At 40.0% G+C, this 24,290-nt stretch overlaps 1 protein-coding gene across 1 annotated transcript; it reads right to left on the bottom strand.

The window, feature by feature from the left end:
• Window positions 1-200: 200 nt before the first annotated feature.
• On the bottom strand, window positions 201-6,631 carry LOC146636409 (uncharacterized). The gene is made up of 11 exons (XM_085350811.1): window positions 6,404-6,631; window positions 6,154-6,215; window positions 3,880-4,306; window positions 3,615-3,675; window positions 2,900-3,035; window positions 2,584-2,679; window positions 2,064-2,356; window positions 1,551-1,774; window positions 1,065-1,265; window positions 761-950; window positions 201-508 (listed from the first exon to the last, which is right to left on the bottom strand). Exons 1-11 carry the CDS (start codon window positions 6,503-6,505, stop codon window positions 201-203), a joined length of 2,100 nt encoding a protein of 699 aa, XP_085206937.1. The 5' UTR covers window positions 6,506-6,631.
• Between the last annotated feature and the right edge of the window lie 17,659 nt (window positions 6,632-24,290).

Here is a 24,290-nt window from a genome sequence, read left to right as displayed (position 1 = left end):
TTGATTTGTCGTTGAAAATACAGAGTTAGCATTTTTATAAATCTATTGAAGCTTTGAAAATTATTACATTTCAACATTAAATGCAGTCAGAATTTATTTCAACTATCTTGTATGAAGCAAAGTTACTTGAAACTACAATTAATGAACAGGATTAGAGTTAACAAACCCACCATTTTAATTTCACTTTTTTTGGAACATGTTTAGATGGTGCTGAATAAAGCTCCATTCATGAGTGCTACTAAGAAGCAGTAATGAAAAGCATCATCATCAGCCATTGTTGTTTCATTCACAAAAAGCTGAAGCTCATTTGCACATGTGTGTGCAATCGGGAGATGTTTGCTTTCATCGTGAATGAATGTTATTTTAGGAGCTGGTTGAAAACCTATGGCTGGAACCTTGCTGCTCCCGGTGGCAAAAGCCAAGATGTGACCAGGCCTCAAAGCCTTCACAAATGCCTCTTCATCCTTGGTAAGAGTCCTTTCTCCAAGTGAGTCTCTCAGCTCTTCATCTAAAAACAAAGAAAAACCACCGTTAACCTGGGGACACTAAAATAGTTAAAGCTTGAGCTAACAACTAAATGATGGCTAATGTTTTTATAAAAAATACAGAGGTTCTGTCTTTGCCTTGCTTGTCAGTTGTAAGCTATCATACATCTTTATTCCTGTTTTGTGTGCGCGCATGTGACATAAAAAGACAAAGTTTTACTTTAGTGTCCCGAATTGTTTCATGGCCAGACTACATTATGTGAATTTCTGCTTACTTTCGACACACTGGAGAAATTCCCGAAATTTGACCACCATCAGCTCCTCTCTAACTCTTCTGTTGCTCCCAAGGACAGAATAGCTTGGCCTGAGAACCCCAGCAATTAAACTGGCTGTCAGATCTTTGTCCTCCCCCGATAGGTCAAGCAGAACACGCAAACTGGGGTTCTCTCTCAGGAGTGATAAAATCTAGACAGAAAAGTTTAAATAATGGTTAAATTCCAGTTTTAAATATAAAAAGTAGCTCACTCTAAATGATTATAAAATAATGACCAATTGATACAGAAAAAATATAACTCTCACTCCATAGTAGGACAAGCCATCAGTTAGTTGATCGAAACAGCTTTGCCGTTGCAGAACTGCAAGGTATAGAGCTGCATTTTTCACAAACAGATCTTTATTGGCCATGGTGACTGTGAGTGGAAGACCTTCAACTTGATATCGCCATGAGTCGCAGCAGCTGACTGCTTCCTCCAAATCATGTTGAGTTGTTGCATTTACAACCTAAATATTTAAGAAAAACACTTTAAATGTTTGTTTTTTACCAGTGTACACAAATACTGCAGATGGTTCATTTTAATTGGACTCGAAACGTTTTTGTTTTGGTTTATTTGGCTGTATTTCACCAATATTTTTTTTTTTTAACAAAAAGGAAACAAATTGAAAATATAATACATGGAATTGCCTCTAATAACCAAAAGTGTATTTATTATATATTATAAAAGAAGACCAGAAGACTTGTGAATATAGGAAATATTACAATATTCTTGTTATAATATTGCAATTCACCTTTTTCAGATTCTCTCTTAACTCAGGGTCACCTATATCATCCGGTGTTAGGTGTACTTGAAGAATGTCTCCTGACACAATGTAGTCTACTACATGTGGAGAGAGAAAGGCAGGTGCTTCTCCACCTTGCACTATTATCGTGGACAACATCCTGCCAATGGTTCGATATACTCCATTTTGCAAGTGTAGGATGTTAAATTTCAGTGTGCATCCATTTGGTGTAGCTGAAAAATAACACACAAAAAAGTATATTCTGTACAGACCCCAAACTGATATCTTGAGATTGACAGACAAAAATGTATTACTTTTTTTTTTTTTTTACTGTTTCAGACACACAGAACATAACAGATTTATTATCTGTAGTCATTTATTAACTTGTTAATGTTCTGTCAAACAATGTTCAGATCAGGTGGTTGTTGCGTTTGTAACATTATAAAAACGAGTGTCGTCAACAAGCCTTTAGGCCTTGAGTAAGTAAGTAAGTTAGTTAGTTTGACTGTGAAATCCTATTACCTTCAAAAGCACCACTGTCCTGAAAGATGGCCTTCACCAGTAAACGGAAAAACTCCCGCCTTGGCCCCCCAAGGTCAGCAGCATCTTCCTCTGTATCATGTTCATCGCTTGCAAATGTGACATAAAGCATCTCACAGCTTTCTGCAAACTTGGGTCTCTTGAACTGACGCAAAGCAGTCGACCACACATTGGCTCGACTGATATGGAGTTGTCTTGTTCCTGGTGTAATGACTTTCTCACTATGAGCTCTAAGAAGACCTTCAATTTCTTCTTTGCTGAGCTTCTTAAAAGACCTATATAAAAAAGGGACAATGACAAACAGATCTTGGGGAAAAATGGAAATTTGCTGTACATTTGACTCAAGTGCACAGAGTTACAACATATAATTATGTTGTGATAGTCCATATTAAATTAGTCAGAAATGAGCAATTACCTTTGTAATTGTGTAACTGCAAAAAAATGATGCAAGTAAAGATGCAAATAAAATATTCAATTATCAAAGGTTACTTTCAAATCTTACCTTGAAATATGAACTTCACTCTGTCTATCAGACTCTTCTAGGAGGCTACGCTGAATTGCCTCTTCAAGAGCTTCATCTTCCTCCAGAAAAATAGGGCTAAGTAGATAAGAGATATTAGAAATCATAAAACATGTCAGCCTTGAAGAATTTCTCACACTACATCATTAAAAAAAAAAAAAAAATTAAATGTAAATCCTAAAGTTGCAGTCATTCAGCAAAAAAAACCCAAACATGCAAATTGGAAACTTGCATCAAAACAATATCCTAAACAACATCTAAAATGAAGGATTTCTTTAACCCCTAGACAACAGCTTACACAAATTCTGCCACATTATATGGAAACATCTGCTGTCCCTCTGCCTGTCCCTCATTTTCACTCTCTTGAATGCAGCTCTCTGTTTCCTGATGCTTGGCCTCACTTTCACCTGGTGTTGTAGACAACGCATGATGCACTGAACAAAGGAAAGAAGGTCAGCATGACTTGCTTCATAATGTTAACAGCCTTTATATATCCTTATATTAGTTTAAGTGAAAGTTGGGCACATATTCCTCCTTGGCTGTAATCACCTGTGATAATTCGTAAACATTAAAATGGTAAATGGCCTGTATTTGTATAGCACTTTTACTAGTCCCCCCTAAGGACCCCAAAGCGCTTTACACACCCAGTCATCCACCCATTCACACACTGGTGAAGGCAAGCTACAGTTGTAGCCACAGCTGCCCTGGGGCAGACTGACAGAGGCGAGGCTGCCATATCGCGCCATCGGCCCTTCTGGCCAACACCAGTAGGCGGTAGGTGAAGTGTCTTGCCCAAGGACACAACGACCGAGACTGTCCGAGCCGGGGCTCGAACCGGCAACCTTCCGATTACAAGGCAAACTCCCAACTCTTGAGCCACGATCGCCCCAATCGGACAAATTAACGATGCTCTCATCAAACAAACCCCCCAGGAATTATTACGCACTGCAGTAACAAAATCTAACTGGTCATCGAGCTTAGAACCTCACTAGGTTTTCATTCACGTCACATACCTCGTCTTCTCCGGCAGACTGGACTTTCAAAGTCACTATCAGACAGCTCTTCTGGTTCCTCCTGAGGGAAAAGAAAGCATGTTCTACATAAAATCAAATACAGTTGCACCAAATCACTGGTAACAGAGGCACATGGCTGCACTAAAAACTGTTTACACCTGCTGAAACTGCAATATTAATTAATACAATTAATAAAATTATGTTAAGGGAACAGACTCACTTTTTAGACAATAAATATTTCTGCACTGCAATATAAAATGTTTACCTGTGCAGGTTTTTGTATCCCTGCCATTATATAGAGGCAGGTGGTGGAACAAATCGAGCCAACTTCTTGGCCACCCCAAAGAAAACTGCTAGAAACATTTGGTTTCATTAGTCGTTTACATCCTCTAATTGTACTCAAATACTCAAAAGGGAATGTCTGGCCAGTTGACAGTGCAAATGTTCTTCTGAAGATTGCTGCTATTTCTTCTCTAAGTTGTGCTTCAGACCAGTCAGATGTAAAGGAGATCTTCCCAATAAGGCCATCTTGTGCTAGTTTTGCTCGTGAATCTCCTCTCGGTATGAGAAACGTTGATGCTGAAGACAAGGGCAAGCACACAACATCTTTTGTATAGTGTTTGCAGGTCTTGTTTTTTCTCACAAAATGTGAGCGCGTAGCATGAGCTTGAGGAACTGATGGAAGAGGAACCCGAAATGAATTCAAACACAGATAGACACCTATGCATTACAATACATCCGTAAGGTTTCTGTTATCTGTTCATTAAAAACAAACAAACAAACTGTAGACTCAGACCATCTTACTATTGTCTACCCATTACACAGAAAACTGAACCTTTTGTATCTTGTAGATTAGCATTTGGTGATTGTTGGTCAAGTTGGTGATTCAGTTCCCAGGTGCTCTAATCTAGAGCTCCCAATGAGTTTATCCGACTATGACTGTGTGCGAATGTTGGACAGAAAAAGTGCTTGTATTAATCTGTGCATGTGAATGGGTAAATGAGATCTGTTGTATAAAGTGCTTTGAGCACTCAATTAGAGTAGCAAAGGCCTGCAATTAGGTCAGTGTGTATTTGGACCCTAACAAGTTTTATTTTGTTGCCCGTTTACTGAAACATATTCCAATCAAAATTATATCATGGACATGATGTGCAGACTAAGCTTTAATTTAGGGTATCCATATTAAAATGATGATGTCATTACCAATTAAGCAGATAAAAGGCCTGGAATTGATTTGAGACGTAGTGTTTGCATTTTGAAAATTTTACTGTGAACAGACAACATGCGGTCAAAGAGAACATAACAGAAAAAAGAAAATTAAGAAATTAATACAGCCACTACAGTGACCATCAAAACGATGAAAAATATTGACGTAAAATTTATTTTGCGACACCACAGAACAAATGATAGCGTATAATATGAAATGATAGATGTTTTCATATCGTCATATCGAACAGCCCTAATACAGAGGGTTCACTGCAAGGTGCAAGCCACTCATAAGCCTCAAGAATAGAAAGGCTAGAATGGACTTAACAAAAAAAAAAAAAAAAAAAAAAAAAAAAAATCATCTAGTAAAAGCCAGCTAAATTTTGGAAAAACATTCTTTGGACAGATAAAACCAAGATCAACCTCTACCAGAATGATGGCAAGAAAAAGGTATGGAGAAGGGTGGAACGACTCATGATCCAAAGCATACCACATCATCTGTAAAACATGGCAGAGGCAGTGTGATGGTTTGGGCGTGCATGGCTGCCAGTGGCACTGGTAGTGTTTACTGAATATGTGACACAGGACTGAAGCAGCTGAATGTGTTCAGAGACATACTTGTCTGCTTAAGTCCAGCTAAAAGTAGTCACATTGATTGGGCAGCATTTAATAATAAAGATGGAAGATGACCCAAAAACATACAGTCCAAGCACCCCATGACTTTAATAAAGTAAAGAAATAGAATATTCTTGAATGGCCAAGTCAGTCACTGGATTTTAACCCAATTGAGCATACATTTCAGTTGTTGAAGACTAAATTTAGGACAGAAAGGCCCACAAACAAACAGCAACTGAAAGCCAATGCAGTAAAGGCCTGGCAGAGCCTTAGTAAGGAGGAATGCCAGCATCTGGTGGTGTCCATGACTTCAAGACTTCAGGCTGTCATTGCCAACAAAGGGTTTTGAATAAAGTAATAGAAATTATCATTTTATTTTCAGTTATTTAATTTGTCTAATTACTTTAGAGCCTCTGAAATGATAGGATTGTTTTTACAAATTAATTTTTCCCTCTCACATTTTTATGCATTCATTTAGTCCAACCCACTGAATTAAAACTTAAAGTCTGCACTTCAACTGCATTGGAGTAGTTTCATTTTTAATTCATTCTGGTAATTTACAGAAGCAACATTAGAAAATGTGTCTGTATCCAACTACTTATGAACCTGACTGTATATCAAAACCAGTCAGCTAAGATAAGATAACATACCTTTATTAGTCCCACAAGGGGAAATTTCATGATAAATGAATTAAATGATATGTGTAAGAAGGCCTACCGAGCAGTATGGTATCCCAGTGGAGACGGCAGGTCTACTTGGTCCAGGTGCATTGCTGGATTCCTAAGGAAACATTTACATCAAGAACGACTGTTACCTACCTACCAAATAAATAAATAGAGTTGTATGATGTTCGATCTCTGTCTGCTGCCTACCAAATGAAATAATTGAGGACTAGCTAAGTAATTTAGCTTTGCTAGTTTTGCTAACACTGCTATCAACCCGTCCAAAATGCTATACAATAAACTTACCAAGTGCTGCGGCGTTTGTGAGGTCGAGGGTGCATTACCGCTGAATCGTTGGATGGCCGACAAAACGGCTCTTCCAATGTTTTCAGCTAAATCGCTGGACATGCTGGTAGGGAATAGTCGAAGCAGCTCATGGCAGTCAAAAGTGACCGTAAGAGGAGCGCAAACACAGAACCTGACCGCGACCGGCACACTTTAGCGCGGGAGGTTTTCTTGAAGCTTTTATTTTGGTATTTCCGTTGACCCGTACAATAAATTTGCATATTAGCTAAATATTTAGTTTCCCGTAACATTTAGATTTAACATTTAACATTTAGATTTATATATAACATTTAGATTTAACATTTAACATTTAGATTTATATATAACATTTAGATTTAACATTTAACATTTAGATTTATATATAACATTTAGATTTAACATTTAACATTTAGATTTATATATAACATTTAGATTTAACATTTAACATTTAGATTTATATATAACATTTAGATTTAACATTTAACATTTAGATTTATATATAATATTTACATTTAACATTTAACATTTACATTTAAATATAATATTTACATTTAACATTTAACATTTACATTTAAATATAATATTTACATTTAACATTTAGCATTTAGATTTAACATTTAACATTTAGATTTAACATTTAGCATTTAGATTTAACATTTAAAATCCTGTTTTAAATATGAAAAGTTACAAATATTTTACTAAATGTTGTAAAAAATGACTCGAAAAAACATGTTTTTGTAAGATTTAGAGCTAAATGTGGAAAAATGTTGCTGTTAATTTCGGCATGTTTCAGTTTACAAACGGCGCCCCATATTCCTCTGTCATACTCTCTCGCTTATTATTCAAGATGCGGTCTAAATTTAGCTCTTTCACCGAGACGTCACACCTCACGCTGCACGCCACAGCACTGCCGGTGTGTTTTCATCCGTGGGGTCTGTGCAGCTTTACATGGTCACAGACCCCTTTCCCTAAATCGGGGGTGTAACATTTATTTTGATTCTGTGGAGAGAAATTAGTCTGATGATTTACATGCGTGAACCAAAATGTACAAGTGTTCACAGGGATTTGTGTGTAAATCTGTGTTTGTGTGTGTGTGTCTGCTAGTGTGTTCCAATCCACATACACACATATATTTTACAAATAGATCCAGACCTGAACAAACATATTTTCTTTATTTCTACCTCACCACATATATGGTGTTTTTCCGGGCCAAAGAGTTTCCTGTGTGTGCAGATGTCTAAGAATGTTTGTGACATTTTTTCACTCGCCTATAAATCATCAAATATGCCTAAAATGATCACCTGATATGGACGAATCACGTTGCACGTGCACGCCATGCTTGCAGTTTTTACGGTGTCAGTTTCACATGTCAACAAATGTAAATGCGTTTAAGTACAACCGGAAAACTGGCATATCTGACTTCCCGTGTCACTGCCAAAAAACAAACTCTTTTTTTCTTCTAAATAAAGTGGATAACTCGTCATTCCACGATTAAAAACTGATATTATTTTTTTTATCATATGTCCCAGTTTTCTTAAACATGTGGCTCCGTGAAGCTGACACCAAATCGTCCGAAATCCTGGAGTGCACGTGCACGGTGATGGTGTGAAGCGTGGCACAAACACTCTTGGATATGTGTACACTACTCTGTGTACGTGAAAAACATGTGACACTGAAATTAAAAATGCTTGTGATCACTGCTTGTTCCGGTTTGGATGTAAAATGGTTTTGTGCCTGTTCACATTTGTACTGCAAACCCACATCTGGAAAGACTTAGAATTACACACATTTATACATTTTAGTTTACAGCTGTGGATCACATCATCCGCATGTATCAACCTTCTGAGAATATTTTCTCTCCATAAACCCTGAGCTGCCCCCAGTGAGTGTGTAGGTGAACATTACACAAGGCGCTTATAGGCACCGCATAAAAGGTAGAACTCTATCAGGAGCAGTTGGCGAGTGTTTGCAGACGTATCAGGAACTTCCGTGCAAACTCGCTGCCAGCATCCCGAGCTCACAGTGATTGGAAGGAGGTTTTTGATCCTGCACCACACATCTCCTTGCAGCCTCCAGCAATCACTCACAAACCAGCTGAGGTTGCCGGGGGAAACCAACCAGCCTTTAAGCCTTTATGGCTGAGGGCTAAAGAGCGAAATACACTGGTTACACAGCAACATTGTAAACATCCTGCATGCGATGTTGTTGCTTCAGAATCTTTGGGCTGCATGTTTTTTTAAATAAATCTATATTTAGAATTCACATAATGATGGTTGCTCTTGGAAAATCAGTTATAATGATAAAAAAATGTGTTTTTAAAAACAATTTGGCGCCTTCAGAGAGAAGGGTCAGAGAATACGAAGAGAAAAAAACAATTTGTGTGCACTACTCGAAATTACACTCTCTCTTTCTTTCTCTGTAAAAACTTGCATTGTTACCTCTTATTGTAGTGTGTCCAACCACCAGTATTTGTAGGTGCTCAGCTAAAATAGAAAAGATCTCTATATAAATATATCTTAATCCTTCTTGAGCTCACACCTAACTGAATATTGTGCAGAACACGAGCATTTCTCTTTAAAAGCCAAAGCACTGCCGCTTCTTCCAGATTTTCCCCTCACTGTCTCAATAACTGGTGGGAATTTCTCATTTTTCCTTTCTCCCTGAAGAGATAAGAGGACAGCTGGAGTAAGCAGTCCCTGGCGGTGTAGGAGACACAAGGACACTCATTCAGTGCAGGAGCTAGCTGGCAGGATGAGAAGCCCTGAGCCAAAGTGCTTCACAACACATTTACTGTCAAACATCTTTCCCTTTATTCGCATTTCCTCTGATTTTATAGGAAAGCTTCACCTGAGAGACCCCCAGCAGCACTTCCTGAACAACTGTTGACTCATGATAGCGGAATAGACGACAGGCGTTACATATCTTGAGTTATTGAATCTACAAATCTGTGCGAGGCCTTGCTTTTCTGTGCCGAGTGAACAAAACAACAAGGTCACCCGAATCGCTGCAGACTGGATTGAAATGACCCAGATTTTTGTCATCGCAGACAAAAAAGTTCATACTGCAAATCCACCTTTAGTCACGAACACATTCATCACGTGTTTCATCATTAGGAAAGTAAAAATAAGTGGACCAGTTTGTTGTAGTAACTGAGCACTGAGCAGGTTTTAGTGGGTCAGCAAGTACAGAAACTAGACCTCCCTTTAGCTATAGAGTCGTGCCTGAAAAGAAATTAAAACATTAATAGTCCAACTTTTACTTTTTTCCTCCTTTCATGACTCAGAAAATTATGCACATTAAACAGAGTACATATATATGTAATACACAGCGTGTTGGAGGTGTTCTCTCTCTGAGATTCAGAAGCACAAGAAGCCAATAACCAATAAATGAATTCAGCATTATCACTTGATTACGTTCGTGTATTGACCGCCTTTCATTTAAATGTATCAGACAGAACAAAAGTTAATCTAATTAAAGTTCCTTTAAAGAAATCGACCTCCTTAATTTAATTTTGAATTAATGATTAGTTTAAAGATGTAATGTGTGGCTATAATGAAGACTGAAGCTCAGCCTCAAACACCCTTGTGTGTCTGGGTTTTGGTCGACACTTTAGAGGTTTAATTACGGGTTTAACTAAATCAGGTACTCTGTGTTTTTGTACCTGATGAAGGTCGGTTGGACTGAAACGTTGTGATTTGATAAAATGAGACAGTGTGCAAAGGTTCTTATTTATAATTTCTTTTTCCAGAGGAGGTTTAGTTACTCAAAGTAAAATGCTCTGGGTCTGTTTTTCCTCTGTCACCATCATCAGCTAACCAGCCGAAAGCTGCCAAACACTCTGATCCACATAAACAACAAATTAAATATCACACAATGAAGTCAAGTTACAAAAATCTCAAGTGTTTTATATTTAAATATATTCTAATATAAATAAACACAGGCAGGGGAATTAGATTGCTCTCTTTCTTCATTATGTGTAAAAACCCTTGCGATTATAGGCTGATCAAGCTACCTTTGTGATCAAACACTGGCCCCTTTGCTTCTGATAGTGTTGACTGTGCTGGGCTGCAGATACAGAGGACACCTGATCCTTGATCGTCTTCCTCGCTCGCTGATTGAAACAAAGCAGCCTTCTGTAGGCATTGTTTGGCTGATTAGATTGGACTGTTTCTAATTACGTCACTCTAATTGTAGCAGGATAAAGAGCTGTGATAAAACACTTACCAGAAAATAGGTTTGAGAACTGACCAACACTGCTTCTCTAAAGAAAAGATATAACTAGGTCAGTCATTTAATCTGTTTAATTAAAAGGCCATAGCTGCTTAACTGGTCATCTAATCAATAACATTTCTACCTAACAATGCTTGCAAAATCCCATACAGTGCTCACTCTGATGCCAGCGATCCTTTTGGTTTCCTCTTTTTCAAATTCAAATTCAAATTTTATTTGTCACGTACACAGTCATACACAGTACGATATGTAGTGAAATGCTTGGACAACTGCTCGTGACCTAAAGAAAACAAAAAAGGAAAAGGCTATGAATAAGATAGGAAATAAATATGAAAAATTAAAAAGGGTAAATTTTAAATTTTAAATTTTAAAACAGGCAAAGGAAATGTTATCTAATGCAGGGTCAGTATTCGGTAAACACTCCTTTGCTTTTACTCATCACGTGCCCTGCAAACAGCTTAAAGGAGGGGGTCAGTATTTGCAGAGGTCACAGGCATTTCAACAATAAATGGCTTGTTTTTGTTAAATTTGTGTGTGCACATGTGTGTGTTTGTCCAGCATTTGTGCAAAGAGATAAGGCTCAGAGAGTTCCTGATAAAACCCTGGACACGAGCACCGAGACAGCAGTGCAGGAAAAGAAGCGTGGAAGTTGAAAGAGGCTTAAAAAATATTTATGCATGCTGAGTCAGAAAGTGATTATGTCCCCGATTAGATGAACAGTGTGAACCAGGGATGTCAAACTCGTTTTACATAATGGGTCACATCCAGCCCATTTTGATTTTTTGTGGGATGGATCAATGAAAGTGCACTTTTTATTAGTTTACAGAAGTTTAACTGCACATTTAATCCCTGAGGTATCTTATATAAAAACAGGAAGTGCTACTTCAACAGAAAGAAATTGTCCTTGATGTCTTGATATCTGTTTCGATGGCCTTTGGGAGGCTGAAAAACCTTAAAATGCAATTAAAAGTCCAAATTTTATCTTCTCCTTCACATTTTCCAAAGTCATCCAGTGAGCTCGATTGAAGACTTTGCAGGGCCAATTCTTCCCGTTGAATCTTATGTTTGACAGCGCTGGTGTAAGGACTTTATTCGGAGTATGATACGGATACTTTTCAATGACCTTAGTCATCATTTGGCTTTTCCTTTAATCCCACCATGATACATGTTAATGTTTTTCTTAAAGGTCTCAGCAAATGTTTGATTGTGATGACTCTGATTCAGACAAATCATCACACTCATACATGCCCATGCTATTACACTGCCTTCTCCATGTCTGACAGATGATGATTTTCTCTTCCCATCATTCTTTTAAAAGATAATCTTGGTTTCAATTGTCGGAAGATTTTTTTTCTCAGAACTGTGCAGACTCTTTAAAATGTTTCCTGACAAAGTCTAGTCAGGCCTTCTTGTTCTTGAGTGTAAGCAGTGGTTTGAACCTTGTTTTACACTCATGGACGCATCTCTCAGGAGTGTTCTAGAATAGAATAGAATAGAATTCAACTTTATTGTCATTGCACATGCACAGGTACAGGGCAACGAAATGCAGTTTGCATCCATCCAGAAGTGCTTTAGTGAGATAGATATATTACAATACATATTAGCGATAATAATTCTGGACTTGGTTTGATGTTGTAACAGAGAGTTTCTTATCCTTATCATATTCTATGCACTCGCTCAGGCTTTTTTAATATACTGAATCTATAGTAACTAGTAAATTATCCCTTATTTATTCCATAATTTATTCCAACGTCTTCACACTCTGCACCATTGCTCAATAAATATGCTTTGTTGTTACTGTCTATGTCTCATTGTCAGTATTGTCTATTCTGTTGCGTACACTGAGAGCAAAGAAATTGGCAGAGCCCAGTTCCTTATATGTGTACACATACTTGGTCAATAAAGTTGACTGTGATTCTGAAGGGAACATGCCAAGATACTACTCGTCAGCCAGTCATCCCATAAATGTCTCATAAATTTTAGAATTAAATCTTCCACTCTGCACTTCCGTCGTGTCCTAATTGTTCGCCTTAAATCCCCTGTGGCAGTGCACAGAGGCAAAATTACAAAAACTGTGTTTTGTCCAATATATTATGGACCTAAGTGCACCAGACCTGCAGCCTCTGGCAGAATGTGACAGACGTGTTGACTCTGAGTGTTAGTTTAAGACGTTTATGATCATTGTTAAACTACCTCAAATGAAAGGTGAAAGTCTTTGCTTTGCCTCGCACTCACTGTTTAAATTCCAATCCAATATGCAGCAGACATGCATGCACTCTATAGCTATACTGAAAAACTCTGTACTGAAATCACGAATAAGTCTAAAGACCAGAGTTTATATGTCTAGAACTGAAAGTTTTGGGAGGCTGTTTTAAGGAACAAGTGCTGGAACAGACACAAAGTTAGAGGAGTGGCAGCGTGAGCTGAACTTCACTGATAAGCTCCTGCTGGGAGCTTATCAGTGTGGTAAAGCCTGCCGTGGCTCTCATATTCAGATAGTGCTGCACATATACACATACCTGTGTAGGGGGGAAATATGCACACAGGACTGTTCTTATACAGACACAATGATATGCGCTGACATATAGAAAAATATACTCTTTAGATAATTTTCAGTGCTTTTGAAAAGACCAGCTCTTCACTCTTTCTTCAGGTTTTCACTTCTTATACATTCACTCTCCTACTTAATTGCAGGGATACTGATGTAATAACCTGTAACATATGCATTCACATAAACTGCACTCACATGCACACCTGGCAGGTGGCAGATTGGGCAGTGAACAACCAAGATTCTCCAGATATGGCAGTTAATGAGTAACCCCGCTGTTCCAGGTTGTTTGCTGCTCAGTGGCTGGAAAATTGGAACAATAACATCCAAACCAGGAGGCAATGGCTGTGGAGCCAGGCATGCAGACCACAGGAGATGAAAGACCGGACAGTAAACACCAACAGTAATGGCTGCTTGACCAGAGTCATGTATGAAAGTTGTAAAAGCATCATATGACTGCGATGGGGCAATAGGATCGAACCACCGACCTTCTGATTAGTGGCTGACTACTTCCGGGCCTAAATTAGTCTGCGTTTAATATGGCTTTTGTGTTGTTAACATGTTTAATGTTTTGTATTTTCTTCTATTTAATCTCAAAAAGCTCCTAAAACAGTCAGTGATCACTGTTGACCTCCCTCGGCTTTTATTACCACTAATCATTTATTTAAGCTCAGTTTTTAAAACCTTAGGATGTAACTACAGCACAGCCCATGCAGCAGTATATGAATGACTAACCTCGTATTGTGGATGGATTATCTCAGTTGTTCTCCTGGCTGAAGTTTGGTCCTTTTACAGCATCCTGCCATGCAATTACATTTGTTCCTGACCACCGAGAACACTCACGTTAACTTTTATCGAGTGGAAAAAAAGTTAGCTTGTTTATATTATGCTAACATAGCTGTGTCGCTAGCGGTCACGTAGCACATCATTATATACCAGCTAGCCAAACTTCAGTAACCCTACAAACGTCACTGCTGTTTAGTTTTCTGTCTTCATTTATGCTGGAAGTGATAGCAGAGCTGTACGTTTTAATTTGTTTCCAAAAACCCGCAGTCAGGACATGCTATATTGTATTTAGATAGAAGCTAGCGAGCTAACTTCCTGCTAACTTCTAACTCCGTTAAATGTCATAAATTCCGTTTTAATGGATGCCTGGATGTTAAACTCAATTGTTACACCTGGTAGAGCAGAACGCTGATCATTTTATTAAAGATGAAAGACTTTAGACAGTTTTTCAACTCTCAGTAATGCCATAGTGATCGTTTGATATATGGACCTGCAGCGGAGTTTAGGCCCAGACACGGCTAGTGACGTCAGACTTAACGACCAGATAGGATTACCTCTGCTCTTTGCAACCAGGTATGAAAAATAGGCAGCCCTAGCATTTCTCATTGCATTGTCAAAAGAAACTAAAAGATCCTTGTGTCATGGTAAACTGTGTGGCAGCAAAGTTAGGACCCAAACGCAGGACTCTCAAATGGAAAACTCAACTCAAAGTGGCAGCTTTATTTGCTGGGAAAAATGCTCTAAAACAAAATACATGAATACTCAAGAAACAAACTAAAAATCTCCTGACTAGCAACTAAGGACTTGAATGGACTGGAGAACATGGAACTAATGCAAGAACACACAGCCAATGTACGACACTACAACAAACAGAGAAAAAACTGAATACACTGAACACTGGACAAGAAGCTATCAAAATAAAACAAGAAACATGAGACCTTCACAAAGATGCAGACTTGACACTGTGACATGGCGACACGGCCGACTGGGGGAACAGAGGGAACAGGAAACACGGAGACAAGAGTAAGTAAACGTGGAAGACAGGGAAGGCATAGTGACGCAAAACTAGGAACTATAAATATAACTTCAACCAAAATTAGACAAACTGGGTCAAAAACCCAGTACCGTGAGATCCGGTACCGTGAGTAAAGGAGGTGATCTGACGCTGAAGCGCACCTGGGTTGTGCAGCAGGACAATGATCCAAAACACACCAGCAAGGCCACCTCTGAATGTCTTAAGCAAAACAGAATGAAGACTTTGGAGTGGCCTATTATAAGTCCTGACCTGAATCATACTGAGATGCTGACCTTAAAGAGGCAGTTCATACTCATAAAAAACCTCCAGTGTGGCTGAATTACAACAATTCTGCAAACATGAGTGGGTCAAAAATTCTCTTTGGTGCTGTTACAGACTCATTATCAGTTGCCGCAAATGCTTGATTGTTGCTGCTAAGTTTGGCCCAACCAGGTTTAGGGGCAATCACTTTTTCCCACAGGGCCATGTAGGTTGATTTTATACAGCTGTGGTAATGGTGCTAGAAACACCTGAATTAAAAGATTAAGCGTCTGTGTGACCCAGTGCTTTTGTCCACTGAAATAGGCTAAGCCAAGCTGAATTCAAGACTCGCCTGTTTCAATATGTTTACTGATATCAGCAACGAAGCAGTAAGGCACAAGGACAAAGGTGGAAAAAAGTTTTTTTTTTACTTTAATTTTTACTTTAATTGAATTTAATTGAATCCATAAAATCCCAAATAGCATTAAGAGAATCCACTTTAGTTCATTACACTAACATTCATGTGTCTGCAGACCTTTGCACAGCTCTACCGACTGGGCATTACAGTTTACTGTTGCATCATCATATATTGATTTAATGAAGAGAGAAAATGCTGTGCTTGAATGGCCTCTTCTGCTAAATATAGCACACTTCTTGGAAGCACAAACTGTGTTGACTGCATTCTGGAAGCTGAGAGTTTTACCCTCACGTACAGAATTGATTTCTGCTTCGCAATCATGTGACAAAATTTGAGATTAAGTCAAAAGTTTTTTGGGTTTTTTTACATGATCCCAATCCTTGCTCCGGTCAGATGTAGCAGAAGCCAATTAAACGAGAGATGAAAGAGAAAAGATTACTGCCCTGCTAAATGAAAAATGACACACCACCAGATTCTTCAGGGAAGTCCTGGGAGAAAAATTACGCTGATCTTCATCTTGTTAAGCCATGAACGTGGACATGCGGCAGAGCCATTGCAGCTCATCTGGCTAATGCACTGCTGTGCTGAGCCTCCCTGCTCTTTAACAACAGCTCCACATGTGTTGCCTTTTCCCTCAGCATGCAGTACCTTATAATCTTAATGATGCAACACGAGCTGACTCGAGTCTTGTTTTTTGTGATTGTCAAATAGATGAAATCCCAACACTGTTTTTTTTAAATGTTAGTGTGAGAAAAAAATATACAACACGTTTTATTTGGTTGTTGTTTCTTCTAACCCTCGATCACATCTTTTCAGCTGCCAGCCACACACACACAACAACCACACCTCAGGTCCCAGCACATCCTTTTATAGGCGAGACATGAATAGCTGATTGAGCTCCGGTGTGTCTCAGCCTCCCCTGCCACCGCCTGAAACCCAATGCTATGGGCTCAAAATGTGGTCATAAATTCATTTTGTACTTGTAAATCGGTTTTGTACTTGTAAAAAAGATTTGTATGTGTAAAAAAAATTTGTGTGTGCGTAAAAAACATTTGTATGCGTAAAAAAAATTTGTGCGTGGACTTAGCCAAAAAAAACCCCCTGCAAGTTACAAGTACGAATTTTGACCCTATTTTTCTTCCTTTAAGCTGATTGGTCAATGTCATGTCAATCACAAATTAAACAATCCAATCAGAGAACTGATGGGTTTGGCTGTCGGAGGGGCGCTTTTTTTGAACTGCAGGTCCTTGAAGGGAGTAAATGCCCTTTTACATACAACCCAGCGTTTTCCTTCATCACCACGAAGGAAAACAGTCTGTGGTCGTCCGAGTTTGGTGATTTTTGTGTCACAGGACTACGTGTTTAATACAGGGACTTCCACAGCCTTTTCAACAGCGCTGCGGACCGCGGGGGGGGGGGCAGTGTTTTGGAAATGAGCGTCTTCATTACAAAGCTTTCTTCGTTATGAATTAGCATACGTGTTTTTATTGAACATTTGAAGAACTAGCAAAAAAAACCAGAAACTCTTGTAGAGGACATAAAGTCAGAGATAAAAACAACAAGGAGCAGGTGCATCTAGTACAGGTAGAGCTGCTGCAAAAACCCACAGAGCCCAGCAGCCAGCGTAACAAATTCTGGATCCTTTGCTTTTAGTTAGCAATTAGCATTAGCAGCACATCCTGCGTCCGATGTGAAAGGACTTTTATGCTGCACACTGTGACTCACAGCAGTGGTCCCGGGTCAGCCCTTTGTGTTAAACTAATCCTAAAGTAATAATGGTATTTCTAACCACTGATATACCACAACTTTATCCTTTCAACAGCAGCTGAAAGTAAGGGGACCTAGCTGCTATCGGATATGTATATAGAGATTACCCTTCAAGGACCTGCAGTTCAAAAAAGCGCCCCTCCGACAGCCAAACCCATCTGTTCTCGGATTGGATTGTTTAATTTGTGATTGACATGACATTGACCAATCAGCTTTTCTATGCTGTGGTGTGCTGGGGGAGCAGCACAGCAAAGAGGGACTCATCCAGGCTGGAGAAACTGATCAGGAAGGCTAGCTCTGTGGTCGGCATGAAGCTGGACACTCTGGTGACAGTGGCAGAGAAAAGGACATTAAAGAAACTGATGGACATTATGAACAATGCTGGGCATCCTCTGCACACGGCCATAAACAATCAGAAGAGTCTGTTCAGTGACAGGTTGCTTCTCCCCAAGACAAGAACTAACAGACTTAAAAACTCCTTTGTCCCACACGCCATCAGACTGTTTAACTCCTCTCTGGAGGGGAGAGGGAGGGGAAACAGGAGGACAAAGGAGGGGGGAACAACTAAGCTGTAGTGCCTCTTCACCTCACTGTACAATACCTTGTGCAATACTTTTTGTAAATAGTCAACAGTGCAATAGACTCGTTCCCTCGAAGCTGGACAGGAAACTGCAGGATCTAGGACTGAGCAGCTCCCTCTGCAGCTGGATCCTTAGCTTCCTGTCTGACAGACGCCAGGTGGTCAGACTGGGCAGCATCACCTCATCCCCCATCACACTGAACACTGGTGCTCCACAGGGGTGTGTACTGAGCCCTCTCCTGTACTCACTCTACACCTACGACTGCACAGCCACTAACAGCTCCAACATCATTGTGAAGTTTGCGGACGACACTACAGTGGTGGGTCTTATCACCAACGGTGATGAGACGGCTTACAGGGAGGAGGTCAGCGCCCTGACCCACTGGTGTCAAGACAACCATCTCACCCTCAACGTCGCAAAGACAAAGGAGTTGATAGTGGACTTCCGGAGGTGCAGAGAAGTACACACCCCCATCACCATCAACGGCGCTGCTGTGGAGAGAGTGAGCAGCTTCCGGTTCCTTGGCGTACACCTGGCTGAGGATCTTACGTGGTCAGTACACACAAACAAAACAGTGAAGAAGGCGCAGCAGCGCCTCTTCTTTCTCAGGAGACTGAAAAGATTCGGCATGAGCCCCCGCATCCTCAGGACCTTCTATCGCTGTGCCATTGAGAGCATCCTCACTGGATGCATCACCACCTGGTATGGCAACAGCACCGCCTACAACTGCAAAGCTCTCCAGCGAGTAGTGCGGTGCTCTGAACGGATAATTGGAGGTGAGCTTCCCTCCCTCCAAGACATCTACAGGAAGCGGTGCCTGAGGAAAGCGGGGAGGATCATCAAGGACTCCAGTCACCCCAGCCATAAACTGTTCAGACTGCTTCCATCAGGAAGGAGGTTCTGCAGCATCCGGTCCCGTACCAGCAGACTGAGAGACAGCTTTTTCCATCAGGCCATCAGACTGCTGAACACGTCATAGACACCTCAGCTTCACTACTGGAACTTTAACATTATGCACTCCATACTGTATATAAATGCCACTTGTTTTGCACATGTCTCAACTCTGTATATTTTTATATATTTTATTTATTGTTTATTCTATTTAATTTGTAAAATATGTGTATACACACACACACACACACGTAGGAAAATATTTAGTATACACATCCAGAAATGCATACACTATTATATATTGTACATATATTTATTAGTTTCAGGTTGGCCATTCTTGTATTTTGCTCGTTTGTGTTGTTGTGTTTGCACATCTCTGTTGCTTGTGGGGCTCGCACACAAGAATTTCACTCGCATGTGCTGTGCCAGTGTGCCTGCACATGTGATGTGACAATAAAAAGTGATTTGATTAAAAAAAAAAAAAAAAAAAAAAAAAAAAAAGTGATTTGATTTCAATACTTGAAATGTGCAATTCACTTGTATTTTTATTTTTTTTATTCCTATTTATTCTATTTATCCCCTTTGTATATTTTATTCATATTTGTCTCTGTATTTATATATGTGTGTGTGTGTGTGTGTGTGTGTGTGTGTGTGTGTGTGTGTGTGTGTGTGTGTGTGTGTGTGTGTATAACAATTCTGTAACTGTAACTTCGGTCGTTGCTGTGCTTTTTGGAAGTCGAATTTCCCAGAGGAACCCACCCGAGGGATTAATAAAGTTCTATCTTATCTTATCTTAAAGGATGAAAAATAGGGTCAAAATTCGTACTTGTAACTTGCGGGGTTTTTTTTTTTTTTGGCTAAGTCCACACACAAATCTTTTTTACACATACAAATCTTTTTTACACACGCACAAATCTTTTTTACATATACAAATTTTTTTTACACATACAAATCTTTTTTACAAGTACAAAACCGATTTACAAGTACAAAATATTTATGACCACATTTTGAGCCCATATTATGCTCCTCAACTCCCCTGCAGCCACGCCTCAAGCCACACCCCACCAGAGTTAACTTTAAAGATCCTATTTCTTCTTGGAAGACTTCACTTCTAGTCTTTATTGTGTCTCATTCTTTATTAAGGGACCATACAATAAGTCAGGCCGGGAGAGCGCAGTGTTGCCAACTTAGCGACTTTGTTGCTATATTTAGCGAGTTTTCAGACCCCTTAGCGACTTTTTGTCTAAAAAAAAGTCGCTAAAAAAAGACGTGAAAGCACGTTTTGCTTTTACTCTCAACAAGCAGCGGGTGCTGTAACGCAGTCAGTTCTTCTTTTACTCTTTTACTGTTATGCTGTTTTGTGGATCGCAAGGTTTAAAACTACTTATAAACACACACACACAAAGTAACTCCACCAGAGTGCCTATTTCGGGTCACTTTTGCCGGTCCAAGCCCAGGTAAAGGAGCAGGGTTGGAATTGTGACATTAAAAAAAAACAATAATTGCTAAAAGAAATTTAATTTGTAGTTCTAAATAAACTCTAAATGCATTTAGGACGTTTTTTACTCCCTTTATGTCTCTTCCACGATGTTATTTCTCTCTCCAACAACATAGGTTACAATTAGATTAGCATGACCAATTATGCAAATTAGGCGATGACGTCATTTAGCGACTTCTAGCGACTTCTAGCGACTTTTAGGACAACCAATAGCGATTTTCCTTACTGAGGAGTTGGCAACACTGGGAGAGCGGCTCTGGATGTGAAACAAAGCCCTAAATTTACGCTGTTAGTAAAAGCACCAATAAAGGAGACTCCTGTTCAGATTGACTGAGAAATAACGGTTTTGGCATATATGAATGCTTCGATGATTTGATTTTTAGTTTTTAGATTACATCACCAAGGTAGTATGGCGGCGTGGTGGTTCGCACTGCTGCCTCACAGCAAGAATGTCCAGGGTTTGAGCCACCATCTGGCCTTTCTGGTGGAGCTTGTATGTTCTCCAACTTTCTCCAGACATGCAGTTTTAGGTTAATTCATGGTTATCTTGCCCATAGGTGCGAATGGTTGTCTGTCTCTCTGTGTTAGCCCTGTGACAGACTGGGTGATTTGTCCATGTGGCAGCTGGGATAGGCTCCCATGACCCTAAATTGGATAGATGAAAGAAAATTGAAGGATGGATAGAATAAATCACTCTTTTCTTTCCTCCAACTTAACCTAACCCTTGTGAAGTTAGGTTAAGCTACTTGCTCATTTAACCTCACATGCACATCTTGTTGCACTGTGGGAGGAAGCCAGAGTACCCGGACAGAACCCACCCAGCCGAAGGGCGAGGGCTCAACTTCCACACAGAAAGGCGTTCAGAGAGTTTGCTCTGTCAGTCAGAAAAAAGATGAATTAGGACAAAGACTGAGACAAAAGATTTTAGAGGCAGTCGCTGGCTTTTATTCAGCTGGTTTGCTTTTCGTTGAGAGCAGCAAAGGTCACTGGGTCATTTTAGGTGTTGCGTTTTTGTAATGCGTGTTTTCCTTCCTTTATCCTCAGCTGTTGATGAGTGGGTTCCTCTAGTTACAGTAAATTCAATCCTTCACCTGTACGAGCCTGTTCAGCTTCTTCACAAGCAGGCTGCAGCTTTGGACACCCAATACCAAGTGAAAAACGATCTTGCCTGCAATTTGATTGTGACTGAGCGATGGCAGGTGAACAATACTAAGCCCTGGATAATGGCACCATCTGATCAAGCAAAGGGAGCAAGTCAAAACATCTTCATTTGGGACTGAAGGACAGCACTGGGAGGGGATGAGGAAGAGGAGGAAGAGGAGGTGTGAGGTATGCAGAATGTCATAACTCCTGACCAAAAAAACTTTCCCAGGGAACATAATGTAATAGTTATAATAACAAACATGAAAACGGCTCTTTTGTGCTTTCTGGCACGGACGCCTCAGCTTTACCGGTGTATGAAATGAATGGAAGGAAGAAATAACATCCAGCCTTCCTCAGCCTGCTATTTAAATCTGAGGGAAAGCAACTGATGAAAGAAAAAGCCCCGACTGTTTGTTTCCATTAGGATAAATCGGTGTTCCTACAATGATGTTTTTACTCCCATCCTTTGCTTTGCTTGCTGCAAACTCCAAATAAGGAGCAGAACAGTGACATCCCGTCTCACTGCTTATTGTTTTCCAAGAAACCTCCTTGTCTTTCCAGGTCTGGGGGACGCTGAGCGCACGTCCTACCCGAGGCGTGTGGGGTTAGCAACATGACGTAGTGCTTATTCACATTCATGTATCTATAAACACTTATTGACAGAAACATAAGACGGGGGTTGCACAACAGAGGGGAGAGGAGAGGAAAGGTAGATGGACAAAAAGAGAGGTGTGGGAAGCGAAGAGGTGCAGAGAGAGGAAAAAGAGGGAAGGATGGGGAAAAAGTTTGTGAAATTGTGCACAAGAGAAAGGAATGTATGACTTTCTAGTGAGAAAAGACGGAGGAGTGAAGAGAAGAGAAAGCAGAGACTGATAGGCAGTGAGAGGAGGCGGGGAGGAGGAGGAGAAGGAGGTGTGTGAGGCTGGGCGTGGAGATGGAAATTTGAGCCATGTGTTTACCATGTTCCCAAAAACATAAGAGCACCTGGGACAATGTGTTCGAATCACACATACTGAGAATGAGACCTAAATACACTGAATGAGTACGGCTGGTTTTCAGGTCCTGGGGACATTCTGTAAGCGGTAAACACCAAGAGGAATTTTACTCTCCGGTATATGTCCAGCTGCTTTTCTTGGACTGCACTTATATAAAGGCTCAACTTATCATTATATAGGAAGAAGCCTTTTTCCTTGTCAACTTGAAATGGAAGCTCACTGTACACTTTCGTGTTTTAGCTCATTTACTTCAGCTTACCCATCCATTAAATCCCATTTATCATTTTTTTAAATTTATTATTTTACAAACTGAAAGGATTTGTGACTTTTTTCACAGCTTCCATCCATTCGTCTGTTTTCCTCCTTGATTTTCGCTATCTTGATGTGGATTTATAAAGCTTTTCTCTTACTTTTTATCATGTGTGTACTCTTCCAGTTGTGGCTGCTCATATTAAACATTGCCACAGTTTGAAATAATGAGATCAGTGTGTGCAAAGGTAATCCCAGTGAACCAAAAGCTTGGGTTTCAGGCTGCTCTAGACACACTGTTTCATACACATAATCCCCACCCACCTGCTGTTCAAACCTTCTGTTTGTGAGGGTTAGCCAAATAGAAGAAAGGGTTAAAGGGAGATGAGTTAATACATCAAGCAGCATCAACCAGAGTGAGGGTCCAGGCCCATCCAATAATTTTATTGTTTAGTCCCACTGAGTGATTCTTGAGCTAATATTATACCACGCACATTCACAGTTATGCCGATCTGCCTGATCTGTATTAATGAAACGTCTGAATAAAACATCACCTCCCGTGCTCGGGATCTTGCTGCGTGTGTCTCTGGATCAAACTCGAGCCAGGCTGAACTCACTTGCGTCTTGTCTTATTGCTTGTCTTGCACGGTGATGCCCCATTAAACTTAATCACAGTTGACACACTTAATGTTTCTCACGTGGCTCTTTATTTGCTCAGATAGCCGAATTCACACTCACAATTCACACTGGGTCACACTGGGACAAAGGACAGTGATTTGATCTCTGTGTTAAAAGAATAGAAAGATATCTGTTAGGGGAAAAAAGTGAAAATTCAAAGTGAGGTGCAGAAAATGAGATTCTGCGTGTTGGATTCATTGATTAAAATACAAAAATACGAGGAAAAACAAGGAAGCGCAGTCACCCCGATCAGCTGAGTTTGTTTTGTTCCTGTAGATACTCGACTGTGGTGGAGAGAGGATGACGGACAGATAAAAAAAAATCAGAGTGAGTTGTTTTTCACATGAGGCAGCATATAGAGTATCCTCTTTTTTCTGTCTGTGCGTGCTGCGTGTATTCACTTCCCCCCTCGGTGAAGGCCCTCCCTGACTGTCAGCACTACCCAGCTGTTTTTATGGAAGTCTGGCTGAATCCAGTTCCCACTGCCTCAAGACACGACCTCATCTTACACCCCTTCTCCTGCTCCTCCCAGCCTCCCTCCATCTATCGATTGCAACATTTCCCCCTTTTTTTGCTTACTATCATCGTTCCTTTGATTTTTGTCATTGTCCTTGGTGTACTGTTGTTTACCACTTAATTTCACATCGTCTTTTTCTGTCCCCCTTTTTCCGTTTTTTTTTTTTTGCTTCCTGTCAACCCCCCCTACCCACCCCCACTGTTTACCCTCCTCTCCTGTCTCTTGAGTTCTTCTGCTTCTCCTGTCACCAGCTTTCCTTTTTTCTTTTCTCTTGTTTGTCCAAAGAAACAAG

This window comes from Diplotaxodon limnothrissa, linkage group LG3 (assembly GCF_057381915.1).
Source record: "Diplotaxodon limnothrissa isolate DT_005_m linkage group LG3, D_limnothrissa_male_GT1.1, whole genome shotgun sequence".
NCBI lineage: Eukaryota > Metazoa > Chordata > Actinopteri > Cichliformes > Cichlidae > Diplotaxodon > Diplotaxodon limnothrissa.
This window is presented reverse-complemented; position numbering and strand designations above follow the sequence as displayed.